The sequence below is a fragment of the Oxyura jamaicensis genome, chromosome 21, assembly GCF_011077185.1.
Source record: "Oxyura jamaicensis isolate SHBP4307 breed ruddy duck chromosome 21, BPBGC_Ojam_1.0, whole genome shotgun sequence".
Taxonomy (NCBI): domain Eukaryota; kingdom Metazoa; phylum Chordata; class Aves; order Anseriformes; family Anatidae; genus Oxyura; species Oxyura jamaicensis.
Window position 1 is genome coordinate 2,488,938 of NC_048913.1, and position 24,235 is coordinate 2,513,172.

Below are 24,235 nucleotides of genomic sequence, written 5' to 3' on the forward strand. Positions count from 1 at the left end.
CCTAGCATTGTTCCATACTGACACGAATCAAATAAACACATTTCACAGAAGCACAACCTGCTTAATGAGCTATGCTGTTCTGGTTATGTTCCTTAGTCAGAACATGCTCAAAAGTGACGTAAGACTTCTATTTCTCATGGCACATCAATCTGTATAGAAGGGAAGAGGTGTTAGCAGTCTTTGTTACATGCATCCAGACCAGCAAGTAGAGCTGCCAAGATCACTGCTGAACCTGGGCAGCTTGGTGCTGCTATTGTAACTGTAGCTCTTTTATAAATAGGATAGGCTCAGCTGATTACACTCTTATCTGATCTCCATCAGTTAATGAGGATAAGTGTTCATCAAGTCCAGAGTTCATGCCTCTTGCAAAATGTTGCGCACCTGTATGATGTAACTGTGCTTAGAAAAAAAATTACCACTTTGAAATGTTTGTTTTATAACAGCCAATATGTATTCTTGTGGGAAACAGTTCTAGTGGTGCTTTTATCTTTCATCTTTATGGATTTGGAAAAATCCCTCCCCAGAGCCAACTCAAATGAAAATTTGCTCTTTGTTTAGCTTTTGTAGGTGGTTTTTGGGTATGGACAGGCATAGTTAACAAAGGCACTGTGTCCAAGCATGACTCTTGCTGGAACATGTTTTACTGTGGCTTTCGAGATAAATGCCTTGACTTTGTGGAACTTAGTGCTATATTCCTTCCTGATGCCATGTTCTGTTGTCCCTTTGCAGTTTGAACATCCCTTTTAAGTACCTGAAAGACTTGTGAGTCTCCAAGCTATCGTTGACTTCATAGAACTGTGTATTGTCTCATTTACACCTTGCAGACTGGGCTGTTAGTATGGTCTAGAAGGAGGAATAAAACAAGTTTGACTCAGAACACTGGCTTTACTTAAAATATATATATATATATATATATATATATATAAATTATATAACATTGCCGATGGTATTTCCCCTTATGTAGCAACTACTTCCCCCTTTTCAAGTTTGCTTCTTCATTTATTGACTGTCACTTCTTTGCAACTCCCTGCTTTCCTGAAAACCTATATTTATACATAAAGGAAGAGGAAAAAATCCAAAACTAACACATTCTCAAACTGCGTAACTTGGGAACTGTAGGTTTGCCCTGATGCACAATCTAGTGTATGACCTCTTGAAAATTGTATTGGTAGAAGATGCAATCTAGGCATTAGAAAACCTGATTATCAATTGTGAAGGATCGCTAAAAAATTAGTTCCAGAGTCAAGGACAGAATGGAAAATAGTTTTCTGCATTTTAAGAGCTTCTGTCTCTTGTTGAGATGAGTTACCTATGGAAAGATGAACGTCCAAGTCCACGACTGCTGTCGTACAGCAGGTGGGTGTGAGCACAACGCGTGCAAGCCGCAGCCAGGGCAGCAGGAGTGCGAAGTGTGGCACAAAGCGACCAGGGCCAGCTGCGTGCACAAGTCTGTGCCTGTCCTCAGGCCTGCCCGGGCAGCGAGGAGGTGTGTTACGGATCAGAGGGCTGTGTGCGTGCATTTAGCTTGGAGCTGCCTGCCAAGGCTGTAGTCAGGCAGACACAGCTGTGTAACGCTTCGCCGTGTGCCGCTGGTGTCCTCTGAGGGCACCGTGGCTGCTTGGGGAAGCCGTGCCTGGTCACAGCAGCTGTTCTACAGCTCCGGTCAGCGTGTCCTGACGTTTGGTCTGGGCTCTTTTTTGTCTTTCCCAACCTTTAGCTGGGGACTAACCCTAATTAAGTCTAATGTCTAGTTGCAAACAATAAGCAGGCACGCTGTAGCTTAGTGAAAACAACTTGCGCACGGGCCCTTCTCCACACAAACCAACGGCTACCCCGCTGACTGGCACAACACCCTCAGCCGGGCTGCTGAGCTGCGGGCACGGCCCGCCCGGCCCGGCCCGGCTCCACCTTAATTAAATTGACTCCAGTTAATTACACTTGCCCCTGGGCCGCACCGCTCATGCGCAGCCGTGGCAGGGCCGGCGCAGGCGCTGGGCGGGGACGGGACGATGGAGGCGCGCAGGGGCCGCCGGCCCCGCTCCCTGCTCTGGCACCGCCACCGCTACCACCGCCAGCAGCAGCGCCATAACCACCGCCACAGCCACCGCGGGCGGCCGGCCGGCCTCTGAGGGAGCCGCGGTGAGCGGGGAGCCGGGCAGGGAGCGCTGAGGGGCGGCCGGGCCGGCGGGAGGGCGAGCGGTGCGGGGACACGGCTGCCCGGGGAGCTGAGGGGGCCGCCACCTCCCGGCGGGGAGACCGAGCCTCGGCGCTGTCAGACGGAGGCTGTGTGCTGGTGGTGTTTCTGGAGGGGAAGGGTTAAAGAATAGGCTTGTTTTCCCCGGTATTTAACACGTGATGGTCATGCTATCTGTGGTGTGGCGTAGGTTTTTTTTTTGGTAGAATGTAATCAAAAAGATGCCACTGAATTTCAGCTGCTTCCAGGCAGCTGGATTTCAGTACGGAATATTATTCATGGTTTTTTTTTTTTCAGACAGAGGATAGTGTCCAGGATATGAAGATCTTTCTTCACACAGGATAGCGTCTAGGATATGAAGATCTTTCTTCACACAGGATAGTGTGTCTAGGATACAAAGATTTTTCCTCACACACAGGACAGCATCTAGGATACGAAGTTCTAAACTTAAAGAAAAAAGCCTTGTCTACCCGATGGAGATGTTCCTCCTTTTTCTAGTTTTCTAGGTGCGAGGAGGTTTAGTGCCATGGGGATGGAGTCGCGTGCATGTGAGCTCTATTGGAGTGCTTTGTTCAGTAAAATGTAATAATAACACAAACTGCTGCAGAATTAAGTGATTAAGCACTGAGAGGTCTGTAGCAACAGGGCAGCTGATACTGGTTTTGGGATACAACATTGTTCTTTCTGCTGTAATACAAAAGATGATAGATAACACGTTACAGAACAAAGAGTTTTGGCAGGCTTATGCAGTTCCTAAGAAATCAGTAGAATTGCTACAGTCTCAAAGGCATGTTAAAAGTAGTGTATTTGGATGGGATGGACCCTGCAGTAATCCTCTCACTGGGAGGATTTAGGGTAATGCATTTCACAGAGGAAAACTTTGTTACAAAATAGTAGCTGACAAGCAATCTCATGCAAAGAATGGTTTAAATTTCTGGATGATTTGCACTCTTAAGTGCCTTGTGTAGCTCTTTGCATCAGAAGAGTATGGTTCTTATGCCGTATTCAGAGTGATCTAACAGTGGTGAATATTGCATTTTAAGATGAGTGCATGTGACTCTTTCCAGGCCACCAGGATGTGGTTTACGTATGTATGAAGGCTTAGTAAAATTGTTTCAAGCTTCTTTTATAGCTAGAATTCCTAGTGTAGGGCTGGAGTGTGATTCCTTAGTAATAGTTTAACTTGTGGGATGTTATGGTAGCACTTCCTTCCATATATAGGTGGTTTGACAAAACCTGTGTCAAGTTCTGATTCCTAGAGAAGTTGGAGATGGGATAGGCTACAATAATATATTTATTTATTTAGGACCAAGGTGACTCAACTTGCTACTATGTGTCATCGTAACAGGATTTTTATTGTTCAAATGTTAAATCTTTGTCAGTTGTTCGTCATTCTATAATGCTGTGCTTCTAAATCTTTTCTTTTTCTGTTTTTCTTAAGTTTGGGTGTGACTTAGACCAGAACAGCCTTCTCATTCGTTTGTTGATTTGCGCTTCAAGTTTTTGGATCCAATCCTGGGAGCTGTTCAGTGATAGTTTTGTCCTTATGTCAGGTCTGCTTATTTAATAAAGGTCTTGTGAGGGGATGTTAGTTAAACAGTACATGGTGTAAGCTGTAGTTAAAACATCCTGAATTGGAAAGTATTACATGGGAGGAATATCAAGTTCTTAGGCTGTATTTAGTTAGTAGATCTGTGCAATGTCATTATTCCAGTTTTGTGCTAATCTGATTTTCTTCGCTGGCAGCATCTGTCAGATCAAGATTTCTCAAAGTCACTTGGAAGCACACCTCATTTATTACTTTTGATATAAATTATTTTCCTCTGCACCTCTTAGTTAATGATGATGCTGTGGAATAGGATGGGTGCCACGTCCTGGACTGTCAATTTTTTTTGTGTCTATCTTCAGTACAGATTTTTAAGAAATAACTAAAAATTGTGGCTTTTGAGCATGTGTGTGCAGGGGGGATATATATAAAGGGATATATGAGTATCTTTAAGGAATGTGCCTCTGAGAATAAGTAAGGGATGATGAAAGACTGCTCACTGCTGCTGGCTTGAGAAGCCTGTTCAGACCCCGTGCCATAGATGCATCCAACACAAGAGTAATCTACTTGCTATGATTTCTGGTTATAAAGAATGATCATTAGATTTTAAAGTATAAATTATTGTGCCTTTTTTTTTTTTTAACAGGAAATTATAAGTACATTGCATGTTTGAATATCTACAAACAGATGGTGAATTAGTGTCAAGTTTTCTAACCTCCTTTGTGGCTTTTTCATTAACCTAATGCATAAAATGCCCTTTATTAAAATTTAGAACTTAAAATTTTGGATTCTTCCTATATTTGATTGGGAAAACTATTCAGAATCCAGTTAGCCTACAGGGGAAAAAAATAAATAAAATGCTCATTCGACACTTTTTATTTCAGAGATTACAGACAGTGAGCTAGTTTGACATTATGATTTCAAGAACAAACATTGTAAGAACTTTCCTCATGTGCACACAGATGCTGAAAGACCCCTTCCAGACAGAGATACTGACTATCTGATAAAGTCACTTCTTTTCTGAAACTTAGATAGCTAAGCGAACCTGTTTTCTGTACCTGGTTCAGGGATGTATTACTGAAACTTGATGAGGCTGTGATTACAGGTAATACAAATTAAAATCTAATAAAACTAACTTCCCTTAAGTCGGATTTTATATTTTACATCTGCACTTGCATGATCAGAGAGAATTATTCACATGAATCAGCTGGTAAAAAAAAAAATATTTTAAGCATTAAAGTTTTCTAAAAAATGGAGCTACATTCTTCTAATTTCAGCTGTCAAAAATGTGTTGTAACAAGTATTTCCTGAGTCATGGTCACAGGTAATACTAAGCAATGAGTAACCCATTACTAAGCATTGATATCTTTACTAGCACAGGATCTTATCAATTATTAATGGTTGAGTCTAATTGTACCTCTTTGTAGTCATGTTTCTTTAGCGTAGGCATAATGTGTACAGTAAGAGCAAAATAGATTCTAATGTGGTTAGGTGGTGGTTCTAATTGAGTAATGAACCAGTATTCCTTATAAATTACTACATTTTGTTGATGTTTTTGTTACCTAAAAGTTGAAAACTTCTGCTGTGAAGCATAGTACTTGTAAAATTATTGAGATTTGCTATCCTCTTAACTGTACAGCCTCATCATTCCATGAGTATTTTCCAGAGCCCAAGTCCGTTTTAACAGTTACAATAACGTCCTGATCCATTCTGTACAGGATACAGTAAGAGGGCCATCCAATGTGCTAAATGCCATTTTAGAAACATCTGCAAAAATTGAATGAGCCAACATTTTTTCCTGTGTTGAAATCAGTTGAGGAATGTACTGTTCCTCTAGACTTCATTATTTCAGATACTGCTTGTGTACACTTTAGTGTTTCTTTACACACTGAAAGTTGCTTTCTAGTTTTGTGACAAGGCTTCTATTCAGTTCAAATAATGATGCAAATTTAAATGTGAGTTTTCTTTTTTGTGAAGAGTGGATATTTAAATTATTTCTCTTTTACTCTTACAAAATTGCTTCCTAGCCAGCTGTTTGTTATCTTACGTTTGTGCCGATTATTAGTGGAAGTGAAATAATTCACATTTGTCCTTATTTCATCTTGTTTGGTTTGGACCATCTCTTCAGTTTGTCACAAATGATTCGAGAACTTCAGTTCACTTCAGTCAGAATTCTTTTTTTTTCTCTCTTCTCAGCTTGGTTTTAATCTCATTTTAGTTGAGAAGTGAGGTTTATTAAGATTGTTACTATCTTTTTTTTTTACTTTGACATTTTTTCTATTGTAGCTTATCCTGGTTTTGTGTGATGTATATATCACTTAGTAGGTGACTTCACAGATATCCCCATGTTCTTGATTCCTGGCAAATAGTTAGAGCTCTTTTTCCTCTTCAGTCTCTAAAATTTATTTTTGCTGGATATAACTGGAGACGTGCTAGTCTTGAACTAACAGTGTTCAACAGCTTCATATGGAAACTGCTGTAAATCTGGGAACATAGGAGTTTTAATTCTGGTCTTTTTTCTTTCCAGTGTCTTCTGATTATTTTGAAGAACTTCTCAGTTGCCTAGATGCTTTTGAGAAGTATCTACCAAATTGTGTAAACTCAGTGTCTGATACGTGCTCTGTTAGCTTGCTAATACTGAGATTTTTCTTCTCTCCCTTCTCTATCCCCTTTCCCCTTGTATTTTTCCACAGGAATTAAATTTGTCCCTCTCTGAGGTTCTTCCACTTCCAGTATGGAGGTGAATCGAGAAAAACTGTGCACCGGTAAGGCTGATGTGAGCGCAGATTCTGCATATCATTGCTCAACATGTCACGATGATGAGGAGTGGAGCAGTACTAGCCGGGGACGAGCTAAGTCACGAAGCTTGTCTGCTTCTCCAGCCCTAGGAAGCACCAAAGAATTCAGGTATGGCTCTTGTTTCTTCCTGCTGTGCTATTTTTTGAAAAAAATTACCTAGGTTTTAGTTTTACTCCTCTTTTTTATATAACTATAGTCTTGCAGCTGTGTTACCTGATGATGGATAGGAAGAACAATACTCTTTTGTGCTAGTAAATGGGGAGAGATGATTAGAGAGCCATGCTGTTGCGGTCCATGCTGTGAAGAGGATTTGAATTTCTGAAGTACCCGTGTATGTGGTCATCTCTAAATTGGCTTTCATGTGAATAGGCTCTGATTGGTTCTCACAACTTGCTTCTGGTTCAGTATTTCTTGGTAGATGTTAAACTGCTTTTTTTGTAGATATGTTTCAGCAACATTCTGCATGTGCGTTTATGACTTCTTGAAGCAAATGGCTAATGTGTTGTCTTAAAGCTTTCCATTTGAATGCTGTCTGAAGTCAGTACATCAGTCTGGATTCAAGGAAGTGTTTGTGTTTAGAAATGGCTATATGAAACATGAGAAATCCTTTTTTGAAGACAGACTGCACATGAAACTGCTATCTGTAGTGTTATGTATTGAAATTCTCTCTTAGTGGAGAAACTTAGTTGAGAAAGCATGGGTACATTTCCAGGTGAAGGAAGTTTTTAAAATATGGGAGCTTAAAAGATTGTTGCCTGTAAACAGGTAAACACAAAATGGTTTGAAATTTGAGGAACCCCTTGTGCCTAAACACTCAACTTCCAGGGTCTTGGGATAGACTTGAACTTTGCATACTTAAGTACATCATATTTCAACCCAGCTTCAGAAGCCTTAAGTACCTTCCAGAAATAAAATGCAAATGCATCTTTACTGAGTGATGTTAATTTATAGCCTGATAGTTGCTCAAGTCACAGCAAAGGAACAGTTTTGTTTGTAGTTCCTGATCTTTGACTAGTTGGCAGAGTTTTGCCTCTTGCTCAACCGCTTGCTTTTTAAGGGATTTAAAATGCACTTTAAAGGGTTGTTAGCCTAAAAATGAAATCAGAAATTTAAAGGGGACTAAACTAGGAACAGACCTGTGATCAAAATAGCATGGCTATCAAAGCAGCTATCTGCAGTTTGTAGTCTCAGAAATAATCCATGAACACTACAGTGACTTCTGTGAGCTTTTGTAACTGCCCTAGCTGGAACTGTTGTGCTGTGCATCAAAAACCTGTATGAGAATTATGGTTAAGATAAGATGACACAGCACAAAATAGGTTGGTGCTTGCAGATGGTATCACAACAGTGAGAAACGCCCATTTTTTCTTTGAGCCAAGTTCCTAATCTAGACTCAAGGCTCTTGTCATGTGGACAACTTGGACGGATCTTTCAGTTTTGTGATCTTTGGACCCATTGTGAATATCAAATAGCATGCTGTGGTAGCAGCCTGTCTAGATCTTGTGGGAAGTGTAGCAGAACTTCCTTATATTGTGATCCTACATAAGACTGAGGCATGGACAGAATCACAGAGGTGTTGCTCAACAGATGAAATTCTCCTCTAGAGTTACAGCTTTGCTGGCAGAATTGTTGTTGCAAAGCAGAGCATATGTGGGTGAGACCTGAAGATCCCAGGGGAAGCTTTATGGTGAAGGGAGGTATAATAAAAGGCTTTCATCTAAAGAGGCTAATACTTGGAAATACTTGTTTTGCATACATAGTTCAGTCCATATACTTTAATGTTTTTGGAAAATGTTCACAAAGGATTGTGCTCTGACTGTGCTGCTCTAGCTGCTATGCTCTGTACCATAGTCAACAGGTAAGTACACTAAAAGCCTGCTGAGAAACTTGCATGGTTTTCCTTCTCCACTTAAATCTTTAGAACTGAGAAGTTAGGGTTATTATTTACAGTGTTTTTTCATTAAGATGCTCTACATTCATTAACTGTCTGTCCTCAAATTAGTGTAAAATTGTCACGAGGCATTTTGCAGAATGTCAGACTGACAGCAATCTCAGGTTTGCTGTGCAGCATTCCAACTGAAGTAGGTGCCTATCTGCTTTGAATGGGCAAATATATCTTTCTAAAAGATATATAATTTCCAGTGCAATGCTGCTCAGCCTCAGTAAAGGCCAAGTTGAAAAAACAAGCAAAACCTTAACCAAAATCTGTATAAATTATTAATTAGAGCTTGCAGAGAAAACTTTGTTTGAATGTCATAAAGGTCAGATGTAAATACTTCTCTCTTGTAGGAGAGTTTAGCCAGTCACTGGCAGTGGCATGAAATAAGTACATCTGTTAAAAGAAAGTAAAAATGATAGTTATTGGGAGAGGCTTGAGTGGGAGGAGATGTTGCCAGAGTATTATCTAGTTAACCTAATCTCAAGTGTAATTTTTCATACATATGTATAAAGACTTGCCGTTCCCCTACATGCATTGGTACACACATTAATCTATAATAATACAAGTCCTTGCTCATTTTTCTCTTTTAATGTACATAAGAAACTTTATAACACATGTAACTGATCCAGAGAGATAAGAATATTGCCATACCAAGATTTATAAATGGAAAAAAATATTTGAATAACAGCTAGGTACCACCTCTGTGTATGAGTTGTAGGAGATAAATTTTAATTGTCAGTATTCAAATCTTGCACAAGAATATTTTCTTGGACATGGAACAAATGAGATGTTGCTGCTATTTCTTAATGATGTATTTTTTAACCTGTCATCTATTTTTGATTTTTAGTAGATGTCTGTGGTTTGTTGTTTTTTTTTTTTGGTGTTATGAGTGAGTCATCTGGCTGGTCTGAGCTCCTTTACAATATACACAATGAAAGGCAGTGTGGCGATGATTTATTACTAGCAAAGAATAGGTTAGTTACCAGTTCCTGTGTTAATTGAATTAAGCACAGGAAAGGCATGTTTCCCACTTGTTTTTAATTAAATAATTCTAACAGCTTTTATGTAACATTTCAACAGTTACATGATGAAAGCTAGTTTTACACTCCATCATGTACAGATTTGCTGGGATGGGCGGGGGAGTAAATCAGAACAGTTCTGACTTGCTCCAGATAATCTCATCCTAGAGCTAGGAGTAATCCTGTGTTCTGGGTGGGATTTAAGTTTGAGGATAAATGACTCTTCAGATCTCATCTCTTGGAAGACAAAGTCTGTATTAACTGTAATTGGATAAATGAAAAATTAGGAATTTTTCTACCTAATCCAAAAATTCTTAGTTTGAAGATTGGAGGCAATGATTTTTAGAAGGCTCAATGTCAACATATCTTTTAGATTTATGTAGGAGTAAGCAAAGAAACTTAAAGATTTATATCATCTTTCCTCTTTAGAATTTATTTTGAGATCTCTTAGTAATGAAATCCTGTTAGTGTCATGGTAATTCTGTTTTACTTCACCAGTATTAACAGTATTAAGACTGTCATAGTTCATGGAAACTACTAGAAAAAAGGCTTCTTGACATCTGTCAGTTAGTGAAGTGGAAACCTTACCAGTCCTTCCTTCTCTCCCTGATTGCTGGAGTTTCTGATTCAGGGTCAGTGCTTAAGGAAGTTGTAAAATATTTAGAGTGCTGGAAAACTGTGCCCTTTTACACTCCTGTGTGATTGGCCAAGGTACACTTCCTGACTGCGGTAGTACTGTTAGCAAGTCTGCTATGTACTGGAAGAGGTGAAGTTACCAAGCAACCTAAAAGTAGTTTTGTGAAAGTGAGGTGTGGAGGGTCAATCCTATTATCAGTGTTTCCAGTTGCCTTGGAAGTGGCAAGCTGTATGCTTTGCGAGGTTGCTGTGTGATCTGTTTCTTTATGTGGTGGAATTCATTCATTGCACTAAATGGTAGAAGGCAGAACTGCCTGAATTGCTTTTTCTCTTAAGATTTTTTTTTTTTTTTTTAAAAAAAAAAAAAGGTGTTAATCTCAGGCCAGGATGTCTTCCATTTATCTTTCAAGGGATTAAATTAACTTTACAAACACTCCTCTGTTAAATAGCCTATTTTAGAAAAGTCAAAAGCCTTGTGTTCCTTGTGGGAGGTGGAAAGAAATGGAAACTGTTTCTAACATGATCAATAAAAAGGAAATGTAGGTGGTTTTTTTTTAATAAATAAGAGCAGGTAACCTAACCTAGTACCTAATAAAATGAACTGAGTTCTAATACATAGCAGGTACGTATCTCCATATGCCTTAGAATTTAAAGACCTCTGTTAATTTATGAAGTACAAAGATACAAACTAAAAAGCAAGCTTACACAACTGGGACATAGATATGATAGACACACACACAGAGGAACAGCAACAATAAAACCTGAAGGTCTTGTCCTGGTGTTGTAAGATTTCTTTTCAACTGCTTGTCAAGACTTACACTTTTTCCTTAAAAAAGGAAAAACCTTAAAATTTGGCCATCTCTTGTTAGCGGCTGTGGTGCTTCCTCTGTGCACAGTGAAGTTTAAATGAATGCAAGAATATGTGCCTAGTACTGCTGCTTAGGTTAGCGTTTAGTCATGTCAGGAGGGCATAAGCTGAAAGTGAGATTTCAATTAAAATCACTGTCAAGGAAGTAGGCACAGGAGTTAAAATTTAGCTTTGAAATGTGTGAGCTAATATGTGTAAAATTATATTGGCTACTCAACCACAAATGTAGGTTTAAGAAATGGACTTTGTCCTTCATTGCCTAACGTGACTCTTTTAAAGATGTGGTTTTGGTGGTTGGGGAGCTAATAATACCTACTTTGCCATCATGTTTCTTTTACTACTAAACTTTTTATGTCCAGGAGAACACGCTCCTTGCATGGACCATGCCCAGTGACCACATTTGGACCAAAGGCCTGTATGCTGCAAAATCCTAAAGCGATTATGTAAGTACTTGCCAAACAAATGGTTTTGTGCTTATTCTATGCAAAAGCAGATAAGTTTACTTTTCTACAATTTATCCCCAAATCAGCATTGTTTGTATTTTACCTGATGTTCAGAGACTTTTATGTTGCTTGATTGCCATGCTCCAGGGTGTGCATTGCAAAAATTGGCATGCTGTTTATATCACATGCTGAGCCTTTGAAGAGTCTGCCTGAGAACGTACAGCACTGCTGAATTGTATTCTCAAGTAAAACCAATTAAACATGTGTTACCTTGATCTGCATATTAAAAAATATATATCTGAATGTCACTGTTTTTGTGTTTTCTCCATGTTATGATAAGATAAAATCAGTATTTCTCTAAATGGACTTTTAGTAGTCTTACCAGTTGGAATATTTCCCTCAGGATAACAGACATAAAATGGAATTAATTTTACTTTTACCTTAGTAATTCATGTGATGTTCATTCTGAGGCCCACAATCCACTGTCTAAACTAATGGAGTTCACTCTTAACCCAATGTATATATTTTGAAAAGAAAATGAACCATTTCACATTTTAAAAAAAAAAAAGATAGGGTATGAAAATAGTATTAAGTACTCAAATTTTGTTTAGACATGTTCTGCATAATCTTCAATCCTTAGTTTGTGGTCAGCAGTGGCAATGATAATAAAGCCTCTCCAACAGAACCAACAGTAAACTCCGTGTGTATCAACCACCCATACAGCAATCTAATTAAGGTACAGAGAAGCAGTTGGTAGCATTTTACTTATTCCACAAAGAAAAGGGTTTCTCTGTGAGAGAAAAACAAAATTTTTTATGGACAACACAAGACAGAGGAATTGCTCTGTGTACTGTGAAATCTCAGCTGAGGAAAACCCTCTCCCTCTTGGTATCAGGCGTTTGAGGCAGTGGTTTGATCTGCAGCACTTTCTGAGTATCATCAAGGCAAGTTTTTTTTAGACTGCTGATAAATTTAGTGTGAAAGTAAGGGTTCATTTCTACTCAGCAGGCATGAAAACATTTTTAAAAGTTCTGTTTTATTGTTTTGACTTTACACTTAACGTATTTGAATTAAATATTTCCTTAAATCCATACCTAAAATAATAGTGGTCTTCCTCTAAGCAGGTTGGTGGTATCTTAACTTTTCCTGCACAGGTGTGGCGGAAATCTCACAGTATGCGAGAAGTTTGAACTTCCTTATTCTTTCCATCTCTTCTAACGTTTGTGGCTTGCTATACTGCCCCGCATGTTTACCCACCTGATCCTGATGAATATGCTCCTCCCCATGGGCTGAGCCAGCACTGGACAATATAATAATAGTGTCAAGATCAGTTGAGTACAGAGGCGGTAGGCAATCCTAAACGCACGCTACTTGCCAGGGAAAAGCCTGCTTATGTGGCGTTCAGAATAGCTGGGGAGATAAGGGCATGCTCGGGTCATCAAAGAAAAGGACTATTTGACAATCAAATTGCAAATTACTATTCTTACTGCTTGTAAGATTTTTTTTTGTGACTTCTTGTTTCTTGTGGCTTCTAAAAACAAGCATATCCTTTTTGCTTGTGTTTTTTCTTCTCTATTGTCACTAGTAATGTGAAACTCTCTTCACTGGAGAGGATATAACAGAAAATCCTAGTTTTTATCTTTGGGCTTCAGTTAGTCAAGGTCTTGCTGTCTATTTAAATGCTAGTGTTGAAAAAACTACTTTCTGAAGGCTGTATATTTTTTTTTAAGTATATTTTCTGAATGTACTTTATATAAGGGAATTTTTTGTAAAGCCTCACAACGTTTTATTGGGACTGGTTGAAATATTTAGCTGAGGGGAAAAGAAAAACCTTCAGGGAAAAATGTTTTCTTTTGAAGTAGCAGTTTCTTAGGAAGTGAGAAATGCCTCAGCCTTTTTTTGGAACTGTTGCATTTGCCTGACTTCAGGAAAAAAAATGAAGATCTTAAAGCATGTTATGAATAATTTTTCATTTAGAACTACGTGGAACTGGTGAGTACGACTGAAGTGGGAAGACTGTCTTTTTGGTTTGAATAAAGACTGTTAGTTCTAGGTTTGTTAAGTGAAAAGCAATGCTGCAATCTTTAGTTCTCTGCCAGCTTTACAAGGTAGCCTGGTCATGTTGAAATACCGTTGGGGGAGGTTTCTCTACAGATGACTTTTGCCTTTCAACAGTATTTAGATTTGAGGAATTTAATTATTTAAAATAACTATTTTCTGTAATAAAGTTAATTTCTTTAGTCACATTTCAAATTGGAAATAGCATATAAAACTTCAACTTTGATTTGTTTGCAGCTGTTTGAAAGGGCTAAGCGAAGTTGCAGTGATCAGTTCAGTGTTTTATTTTAGTTTATTTTTATTTTTAGCTATTGGTTTAGTCAAGTCAGAAGAAGCCTTCCAAATACATCATAATCTGAGATTCAGGGTGATATTTTTGACTGAGTATAGTATTTTCAAAACTCCCCAGCCCTGTGTCAGGGGACTGGGCTAGACTCCAGGTTAGTTGATTGAGGGTCCCTTCTAACCTTTCCTCTATTCTGTGGTCCTTTGACTGTAAAATACAATGAGCTGAAGTATAAATGTGATGTTGAAAGCCTCTACGTGATCCTGAATATAACTGCATATTTGTACTCTTCTGTGTTATGTAATATTTAGAGAGAGAGTTGGCAGCGTTTGTTAGTAAAGGGTGTTGGTATTAGACTATTAGTCTATAGTTACTGTTACGTTTATATAGAATATAAGCATTTTACTTTTTTCTTGAAAGTAAAAGGAACAGGTTATACCACTACCAGCATCAGCATCTGTTTTATTTTAACCCTTAAAATGCTAAATACAAATCTGTAAATTTGGCTTGTTCAGCACATATACTAATCTGCTTTGCTTTACGGATTATATCTGCACCATATGGAAAAAGATGGGATGTCTGCAATGCACAAAACACAACTGTGAAATCGTGTAGCTGAGAAGTGAATCCAAATGAAGAAAGACATTACATTTGGGTATTCCTACATCAACTAAATGTGTTATAGAACAACGTGATTTTCTGTTACTGAACTCATTTTTACCCCTAGAAAAACACAAAAACAGTTGTGTACATATATTTAGTTCTTGAGATTCTCAAGTCTTTGAATAGCCTTGATAACAAGACTTATCTTGGTTTCATGCAGGGAAAAAAGCATCATTATCATTCCAAACTATTGTATCCTTCTTTCTGTTGTTCCAGTATGGCATGTGATAGGATATATTCTTAATTGGCCAGAAGGTTGTCAAGGCAAAATGTTTTTGAAAATCTGTGGGCATTGCAGTGCCTCTCTGCCATTTCTTTCAGTTATTCAATGCTTTTAGTCACCTGTTTGTTTCATTTATAATGACCTGTTCTGTTAAAAAGATGTATTAAATCTAACGGTCCTAAATATTTATGTTACATTGTGCTTTTTCTATTCTTTAGGCACATTCAGGATCCAGCAAGCCAGCGGTTGACATGGAACAAACCTCCCAAGAGTGTCCTTGTTATTAAAAAGATACGTGATGCCAGTCTGCTGCAGCCTTTTAAAGAGCTCTGTGTGTATCTTACTGAGGTAACAAAACGTAAAGTCCATTATTTTTAAACTGTAACAAGTAACTTTACTTCTAACCTGTTTTCAGCTACTGACTTGGTTAAATGTGGGATGCGTAGAACTGTATAATGCAGATTCTAACTACTATGCATACATCTTAAACCAATGCAGATTATAGACAGAGGCAAGTACTTTAAGAGGTTATTAACTAGCTCATTTTACCTTTTTTAGGTGAACAATATGATAGTGTACGTAGAAAAAAAAGTTTTGGAAGACCCTGCTATAGCTAATGATGATAATTTTGGACCAGTGAAGAAGAAATTTTGTACCTTTAGAGAAGGTATGGTAATGACTTCTTGAAAGTAAAACTGGGGCATAGTGCTTATTTGTCTGAACATTTCCTTTGTCATTGAATTAAGTTTGTGATGTTAAGATGTTTCTTGCAAGTAGTTGTTGACACATCCTAGTTAGTTTTTTATGTTCATGAATTAATGTTGTCATGCTGCACATAATTTGTTAGGCATTTAAGACCTTCGAAAAAAAGTAATTCAAAATTTGTATTTCAATGTTGCTTCTAGATTACGATGATATCTCCAATCAGATAGACTTTATCATATGCCTAGGAGGAGATGGGACCTTACTTTATGCTTCTTCACTTTTCCAGGTTGGTCTTTATTGGACATAGACTTAAATGCCTCTTTTTTTTTTTTTGAAGTATTTGAAGATTTTCTCCTTTGTTATCAAGGACTGCATTTGTCCTTTGTTTGTTCTTTTCTGCCAAGCCTGTTTTACCTGATACCTTCTGAAAATAATGCATATATGAGCTGCTTAATTTAATTATAGCTTTGTTTTTTATTATGAACAGTTGAAGTTACATCAATAGTCAAAATTTTACAGGCAATTAGTTGAAGTATGAATTGCTTTTATTCAGTAGCTTTTAAATTCTTTTCTTTATTGATAGGGTAGTGTACCTCCAGTTATGGCTTTTCATCTGGGATCCCTTGGATTTCTTACTCCATTTAATTTTGAGAATTTTCAGTCCCAAGTCACTCAGGTTATAGAAGGTAAATTTAAGGAGACAAGGTGTGGTGTTTCTTTTTGTTACATTTTCTGTAGCTTTTTCCAAGACTGGTTAACTTATTAACCAACTCATTTAGGTAGTCCCATAAGACTGAGTCACAAGAAACATATACCAAACTAAAGTATTACGTTATATTGACATACTCAGTGCTTCTTTATATACTGTTGTGTAAATGAAAATGGCTAAGAAATATCTTCATCCTGTGTCGAGTAAGCAAGTAGAGGAAGATGCAAAACATACATTAAGGGACAGCTAAACTTATGAATAGAGTGTATCTGTGAAGTCTATGGTAGTCCGTTCCTCTAAGAAGTGCAGTGATTAGATAATGAAAGGTCAGGCGTATGAAATAATTGTGGAAAGAAATAATTTGTTCCTTCAATAGGATGTTATTCAAGTTGCATCCAAAGTAGATTTCTGAAAAGATGTATAAAATTCTCACATTGCTAGAAAGTTCTTTTAATAGGTGTTACTAATGCAGTAATTTTCTTCAAGCTAAGCTTTTGTCTCAGTGTAGATCACTTGAGCCTAACATTGTTTTCTAATCTTGATCATATCCATAAAGAACTTAAATATTCTTCTTACTTTATAAAGAAAGGGAGGAAGGACGGGGTTCAAATTTGACTTCATTTTTGCTCATTACTACTAAAAATCAGTTTTGAGCTTTAACCAAATGTAGACAATTCTCTTGTGAATGAAACTGGGAACATTGCACAGGAAATAGATGAATGATATTTCATTCGGGTTGCTAGTCATTGCAATTTTCTTTAATATACTAGCATAACTTTCTTGTACTTTCTCCTATATTTTACTTCTAGGCAATGCAGCACTTGTTCTGCGAAGCAGGCTGAAAGTGAAAGTAGTAAAAGAGCACAGAGAGAAGATGACAGTACAAAATGGTATAGAAGAAAATGGAGTGGTGCCTACGAATATAGAGAAAGAAGTGGGCAAGCAAATTATGCAGTATCAGGTCAGACTGCAAAATAAGCAAAGGAACTAATAAGTGCCTTGTAATTTGCTTTATATGTGTTTTATTATCACTTTCCCATTATGTTAATTTACTACATGAGCCCAGTAGTGTGGGACAGATCCATATTGATATAGGGCACGGTATGTGCAACAACATAATGAGAAAGTGTTGCACCTCATTTCTTTCTGCAACCATAAGTGCTAATATTGTAGTTTCCTGTACTAATATTTTCCATCTATTTTGAAAATGAGTAGCTCTAAAATGGGATCTCCCAAAGACCTTATAAGTGAAAAGAAAAGCCCTGCACATTGCTAGTAACAATCTTTTGGAAATAAATCCTAATTCTTAACATTTTGTACACAAATAAATGAAAACTCTTCAGCTGGCACTTAAGGAAACAAAATTGTAAAGAGAGTCTAGTTTGACAGGTACCAAATCAGTAGAATTTTTCAAAGATCTGGAAAACATATTTCTGCTTGTCATGTAATCCATTGCCAAAACGGCTATAGCAGACTGGTGATACTTGATGTCATGGCAGGTCCTAAATGAAGTTGTTGTGGATCGTGGTCCTTCTTCTTACCTTTCCAATGTAGACGTCTTTCTAGATGGACACCTGATAACAACAGTGCAAGGAGATGGTGAGTCGTTTTCTTGAGCTAAATCACTTGTCAGTTCATGTGTAGACTGCTGCTGTTTTACTGGAGAATGCTTTTTCTCACATGGAAACAAAATCTCAAGCTGCAGTTTCCTGGTGACAGAAAACATGAGGGTGTAAAGAATAGGTCAGATTTTTCATTGTAGAATGTATATATCAAGGAAGCATTAAATGTAAGGGTTTTTTTGTTTGTTTATGGGCTTGTGGAGGCATGTGGCAACTTCTTTGGGTATGTTACTTTAGAGCAAAGGGCAAGAAGTGGCTCAGTAGAAATTTGCTCGGATATCTGGAATTTGCTGAAGGGCTCAAATCTAACTGATGAAATACAGAAGCTCTTAACCCGTAACTCTTAATCTTTAGAGACTAACAAATGTCTCTGTTCTAAATCCCAGGTTACACACATTTCTAAGTTTACACCATTTATGTAAGCGCATAGGACAAATGCCATGCCAGGATTAGAAGAGTTTCCGACTTCTTGTGTTTCACAGAAGAGTTGTAATCTAATACATTGATTTAAACCTAATAAATTGATTTATTCTCCGCTGTATTTTCATTAGCGGTCCTATTTCTTAGTCTTCTTCCTAAATAACAGCACTGATTCTAATGTTAAAGGAAGTGAAATTTTTGCTGCTTCCCCAGGAGTCATCGTTTCCACACCAACTGGTAGTACTGCGTATGCAGCTGCTGCAGGAGCTTCTATGATTCATCCGAATGTTCCTGCAATAATGATCACCCCAATCTGCCCTCACTCATTGTCTTTCAGACCTATTGTTGTTCCTGCTGGAGTGGAACTCAAGGTTAGCTTATATTATTTCTCTTTCTAAGTTAAAAACTTTCACAATAACCATGTGAACCTGACCAAAACAGAAGAGGTTAGGAATTACTGTGTGTATCCTGCATTCTTTCATTTGTAGGAGGACCAGATCAAGTCTGGTTGAAGAATGTATCTTTGTTTAAAATATGCCCACTTGGAGAAGATTTTACACTGCTTTCTACTGGATTGCAGTTGTGTAAACTTCTGCAAAATGGGAGGACGTACGTTTACATTCGGGCAAAGAAAATTTTAAATCATTTCTACTGAAGCCCATGTAAACCAGTAGAGTTTAAGGGAATGAAAAATTGCACTTTCATGGCTAAACAACAAATATTCTAGATCTGGAGTATATTACTGGTAATACTATCTGTAATTCCCTGGTCAATTTTGTTAATGTTGTTGCACAGAAAAAAAGTGGCATGTAAAACCTGAATATAAAATGGACTTAATGGGTATTTTTAACAAATGCCCATGGGTAAGGAAGAACCCCTTCCAGCTTTCAATCTTCTTGTAATGATAAGCTAATATCCTTAAGGGCTATAGGGGCTCTCTAAGTATATTGAACGATTAGGATTAAGAAGTGTACACTGGGGTTTATGTTCTTGTTTTATGAAATAAATTGAATATTTTATTTGAATTTCACTTCTTTTCTCTTCATAGGAATGCATGTTAAATATGAGCAAAAATTCCTAACTCTGACAGATTTAGATTCATTAGTTATTAGAAATGTATTTTTCTTGATTAATTCAATACTCTTTCTCAAAATTGATGCTAAGTCAACACATGTAACTGGGTTAAGGCATGCACTGGCTGTAGCTGGAAGGTCTTTCTGTTTTTATAACCTTGGTGTAAAGAGGGTTTTTTATTGCATATAGAAAAATATGTATATATCCCAAACATGAAATGAATGTTTGGAACTTGTGTGATATGCTACTGCAGTGCTGTAGTGGACAGCTTACAAATTTTGGTGCAACAGTAAAATTTGAGGTGTAAATTCTTTACTCTCAGGGAGAATGGAGAAGGTGTTTTGTGCTCCTTGAAAAATCAGGTTTGGGACCTGAAGGTTAGTTTTTCTCTCTTTCAGATAATGCTCTCCCCGGATGCCAGGAATACAGCATGGGTTTCATTTGATGGAAGGAAGAGACAGGAAATATGCCATGGAGACAGGTGAAATATATTTTGATTGTAGTACCTCTTTAGAAGTTTAGAAAATACTGATCCATGCACTTTTCTTGTTCCACTCAGACTGTCAAAAGGGTTGCTGGCAGTGAAGAAAAAAGCTTTTAGCACAGTTTGTGCTTTATTACTCATATGAGTCTTTTAGATCTTACTATGAAAGCAAACGAAGTATTAAGACAAAAGCATGTAACATTGCATGCTTGCCAAGGAAGATGGACATGTCTTTAGAATTTTCTGTAAATTTATCTAGAAGATCTTAGTTTAACAAGATGTAAACTAGCAGGAGTTGCAAATAAGCAGTGGCTCTGAAAAATGCCATATAATTTAAACCGTGTTAACTTAGTCAATGATGGTGGCCATTTACATTACCATTACCTTGAGTGAGCAGAGTGCAAGTTATGTGCAAAATACAGTGGTTTATGCAAGAGGAGGTGATTTAAAGTAAGCGTGTGATATGAGTGGTAGACTTGCTATTCACGATGGTCTGTACAAGGTGTGGGAAGGAAAATGTATAGCTGGCATGACACTGCCTTGAAGTGTTGTATTTCCTCTTAGGTTGAAAAGTACATAGGTCAGATCAGGAGTCTAGTAGGGATTCAAGCATCACATTTGGCATTTGGTCCTTTGTTGTATGCTAGACTTCTTCTTGATGTCTCTCGTTGATAAAACTTGAAATTTCAAGGCCAAGGTAGTGGCTTAAGTTTTCCTTTGTCCTAATGTTGAGTTTGTGATGACCAACAAAAGAATGCAGGATGTCATAGAGTGGGTTCAAGATTCTTACTGCATCAAAAATGGCTGTCTGCACTGCTTTGTTAGCAGCTTTAAGCTCTTATTCACTCTGTTTAGATGTGTTTGCACACTTGGTTATTGCTTTCACCCAATTGGCTTAACACAGTGCTAGGCTGCCTAGTTTAGCACTGCCTAGATTAGAAGTTGTAAAAATAAAAAATGAATTGCTGTTTATTGCCGTTGACTGACCTGGGATATTCCTGTGTTGTTGCAGTATTAGCATCACTACCTCTTGCTATCCCCTTCCTTCGATCTGTTTCCGAGATCCTGTGAGCGACTGGTTTGAAAGCTTGGCTGAATGTTTACACTGGAATGTTCGGAAGAAGCAGAATAACTTTGTTGAAGAAGAATTTTGAGAGTCTACATCTAATGACCCATGGGAATGGAAAGTGGCAGTATCCCTTTTATATGCTTTTAAAGTTTTTGCTAATGTGTGTGGTCACCATCTCAGACACATATATAGCGATATACTTTATATCCGTCTGATCTGCTGATGGCTGGAAATACTGTGCTACTTCCTGTCCAGCAGGAAGAGAAATGGAAGAAGTGAGGTTCTGATTGTTGTAATCCAGTTTGATGAATTTCCTTTAAATGAGCAGTCTGAAAATGGGTTATTTCAGATTGGTATTGACAACCACGTCTGTAGGTTTGATTGTAACACAACTTACCAATAATGTGGTAGGCTGCATGTAGATACGTAATAGAAAAGTGGCAGTAGAAAAGAGGCATGAAAATAGTCTGTTCAATTTGTTATATATGTAATTCCATTTGTTAAGACTTCTATGCATATAAAAGCTCTAAAAAAATTACTTTAAAAAAATAAAGCACTTCTTTTTTTAGCTTAAATACACCTCCCCCAGAACACCTCCCTATCAAGACAGCTTAAAATACTTTCTTCTTACTTGCAAATGTGACAAAACCTGTAAAGGAACACAGCTGTTTTTATGAATAGATGAAAATAGTGTTAAAAAGTATACATATATATCTCCATAAGATATATAGCGCTCATGAAAAATGTTTTTTTGTGAATAGATGGAATTAGTGAAAACTAAATAACACACGCACACACAGTGCCCATTTGTTTGAACAGTGTTTGACCCTTGGCTGTCATCACTGTGTAAATATCCTCCGCTGGCATGGACGAGCATTTGCTTGTGCTGGGTCGGTTATTTCAGTGATCTTCATTTTCGCAGCTGAGCTAGTTTGTAGCTCTGCAGTTCCTCTTGGTGAGAATCATCAATGTTGATTTTATTTTTGTTGATTCTCTAGAACAAATGGTAGCGTTAGGGACAATATAGTAAAAAAAAAATAAAATCTCCAGGTATTCAGGAAGAATCTGGACTTCACTTACTACTATATTGCATAGTGCTACCATTATCTTGAAGACAATAAATAGTGTCCTGAATGCCCTTAACTTCCACAGATATCTTCCAGCTCTGGGTGCTGAGTAGTACCGAAAGGGATACTGCATTGGTAGGCTGGTAAAGGAGAGGACACATTCCCATTAGAGTAGCAATGGTGCCTTCAGCACATTCAAGATATTCTAAGTCTCATGTACTTTTTTTAAGATGCTTTCAAATGTTTCTAACTTCTCTGTACATATTTTATTGTATGTGCTTTTATGAAAAAAAAAATAGTTTGGGAAAAAGAAAGGGGTTTGTACTGTACTTTAACTGAAAAAATCAAGCCCAAGAATAATGTTTACATTTATGTTCTCTGTGGTGCAGTCTCATGGTCATACTACCCAAACTTCAGCATTTTCAGTGTTGCTGTGTTGGCCATTGAAGGAGTGGACATTATCAGTTAAATTTAAGCCTATGACATAAAATTGCGGAGGAGATAATTTCTTACTGAAGAAGGTGGGATTTCCTCGAAAGTGGAGTGAGAAGCTGTAAACTTTTCATGATTGTCTTATGTTGTTTATGTGGTCCAAAGTGGTAACAGGAGATGTATTAATTTCTGAACTCTGCCTAACGTGCTGTGCTCTAATGGTTTAAATAATGTCTCTTCCATTTTGGATGCTGCCCTAGTCTGTCTAATTTTATTAAATCAAGATGAGAGCACTTTTCCATAAAAGAGGAGCAAACTCTTAGTTAATGATTAAAAAAAGTCACAATGAAATGGTGTTAATATAAATATTCATTTTGTAAATTTTGTAGAATAGAATATTGGTTTACTTTTGGTCTAAACAGAAAAATTTTGTGATATCTTGAGAATGTCAAGATAGCTTTTGAGATTTATCTTTCACTTGAATCTGCATTAATTTATCACTGTTTTGAAGCTGCTTACGGGTTTTCTAAGATGGGGTATTCAGTTATTAAATAGCTGTGTACTTTCTGAGCTATGAAAAAAGCATCAAACTTCTTGCTTTGAAACTATTCTTTTATTTAAACATGCAATAATTGAGAAGAGGAACAGGGTATAGTGGCTAAATAAATATATTGTTTAGTGAAAAATAAGCAGAATACCAGGCACACTAGGAAGTGGAAATCATTTTATGGAGGTGAGGTGAAATTAATGAGCCTTATCTATCTAGTATTTTTGTAAGGATAAAACTATATTCAGCACTTTTTATTTATGCTTTTATAGTAGTAAAACTATCATTTAATAAATTGTAGAACTTTAATTTGCAGAGTGCATAGTTCATGAAATGTAAACAAAACTTACCTATTTCTTCTAAATTAGATCTGCTGGAGTTGTCTTTAAATTTATCACGTACTGCAATTGAATCACTGGCTTTGAGGCTTCTGCAGTTTTGCTTGTACAACTTTTCCTGCTTGATAACAATATTATTTGGATCACTGCTCAGCCTAGTACAGAACTACAGTCACTGACCACAGGAAAGTAAGTCATATGATGGCTTTAGTCCTTTGCTTTTTCTTCAGAAAAGCTCCTTTGATTATAATTGTACTAGCTGCTTTGTATCAAAATGCAGCACAAATTACTTGTGTTAATACATTACGAATTTATTGAATTGTACAAAGTCTCTTTTCAAGGCCTTTAATCTGCAAACCAGCAATTCGCAAGCAGGCTAGTGAAGTTTGATCAGCACTGAACTCAAGTTTTCTGCATATTTAACTGCTTGAAGTGTGGGTAACATGTTCAAACTACATCTGAATGATAAAAGCTCTAATGCAGACTGGATTATATTGGAGGTCAAAGCTTATTTTGCTGATGTAGCTTAATCAAACTAGTTTAAACTGTATTAGTAAAACAGAGTTTTGCTGAATTTATTTTTTTTTAATATGAGGGTTGGAAATATCACTGTACCTGCTGTAAACACTTTCCAGTCTACATAGGGCCAAAATGGAAAGTTGGAAATTGGTTAAGAAAAAAGGTCTCTACTAGAGAGTTTAAGATATTAAAAACGATGTGGTATGGTATAAAGCAGAGTGTACTGAATTTTTGAAAGAGGAAAAATCTTGTTACATATTGTTAATGCTTTGAAAACTTGTTTTAAATATTGTTGAAATCAAATATTTTTCAATCCTTTCAATAAAATCTTTTTGTAAAGTTGGATTTGTTTAGCAGCATTTGACTGAGACTATACAATTTAGGTATACACAATTGCTTACTCGGGAGATGAATATCCAGTGTGGATTTCTGATGCATTATCTCATGGGATGGTAGTTGCTGGTTTTTAGAAATATATGTAAGGGTATTGTGATTGTGTATGTCTGATACAAGTCTTTTCTCAAAAGTGTCAAAATAAAAGCTTCTGGATTTAATGTGCAAGTTGAAACAAATCT

The 24,235-nt window shown here is 37.2% G+C and overlaps 1 protein-coding gene and 1 long non-coding RNA gene across 6 annotated transcripts in view; one reads left to right on the forward strand and one right to left on the reverse strand.

Annotated features, from left to right (window-relative positions):
- Positions 1–1,810, reverse strand: part of LOC118177024 — a 2,123-nt gene extending 313 nt beyond the window's left edge. Inside the window, exons 1-2 of the long non-coding RNA XR_004755637.1 lie at positions 1,310–1,810; positions 752–843 (exon numbers count right to left, since the gene is read on the reverse strand). This is a non-coding gene — a long non-coding RNA (uncharacterized LOC118177024). The remainder of the gene's footprint in view (positions 1–751; positions 844–1,309) is intronic.
- The window catches only part of NADK (NAD kinase), a 26,423-nt gene extending 2,418 nt beyond the window's left edge, over positions 1–24,005 (forward strand). For 2 of the 5 annotated variants that reach the window (XM_035344365.1, XM_035344366.1), the window contains 11 exons: positions 6,434–6,647; positions 11,361–11,444; positions 14,893–15,022; positions 15,233–15,341; positions 15,580–15,665; positions 15,963–16,065; positions 16,898–17,049; positions 17,588–17,687; positions 18,344–18,501; positions 19,603–19,685; positions 20,701–24,005. In XM_035344365.1, the coding sequence (XP_035200256.1) occupies positions 6,475–6,647; positions 11,361–11,444; positions 14,893–15,022; positions 15,233–15,341; positions 15,580–15,665; positions 15,963–16,065; positions 16,898–17,049; positions 17,588–17,687; positions 18,344–18,501; positions 19,603–19,685; positions 20,701–20,842 (1,320 nt within the window). In that variant the 5' untranslated portion in view covers positions 6,434–6,474 and the 3' untranslated portion in view covers positions 20,843–24,005. Of the gene's footprint in view, positions 1–1,960; positions 2,140–6,433; positions 6,648–8,155; positions 8,398–11,360; positions 11,445–12,717; positions 13,437–14,892; positions 15,023–15,232; positions 15,342–15,579; positions 15,666–15,962; positions 16,066–16,897; positions 17,050–17,587; positions 17,688–18,343; positions 18,502–19,602; positions 19,686–20,700 lie in introns of those variants that run through there. The other 3 variants (XM_035344364.1, XM_035344367.1, XM_035344368.1) reach the window with 3 other exon arrangements.
- Positions 24,006–24,235: the final 230 nt, after the last annotated feature.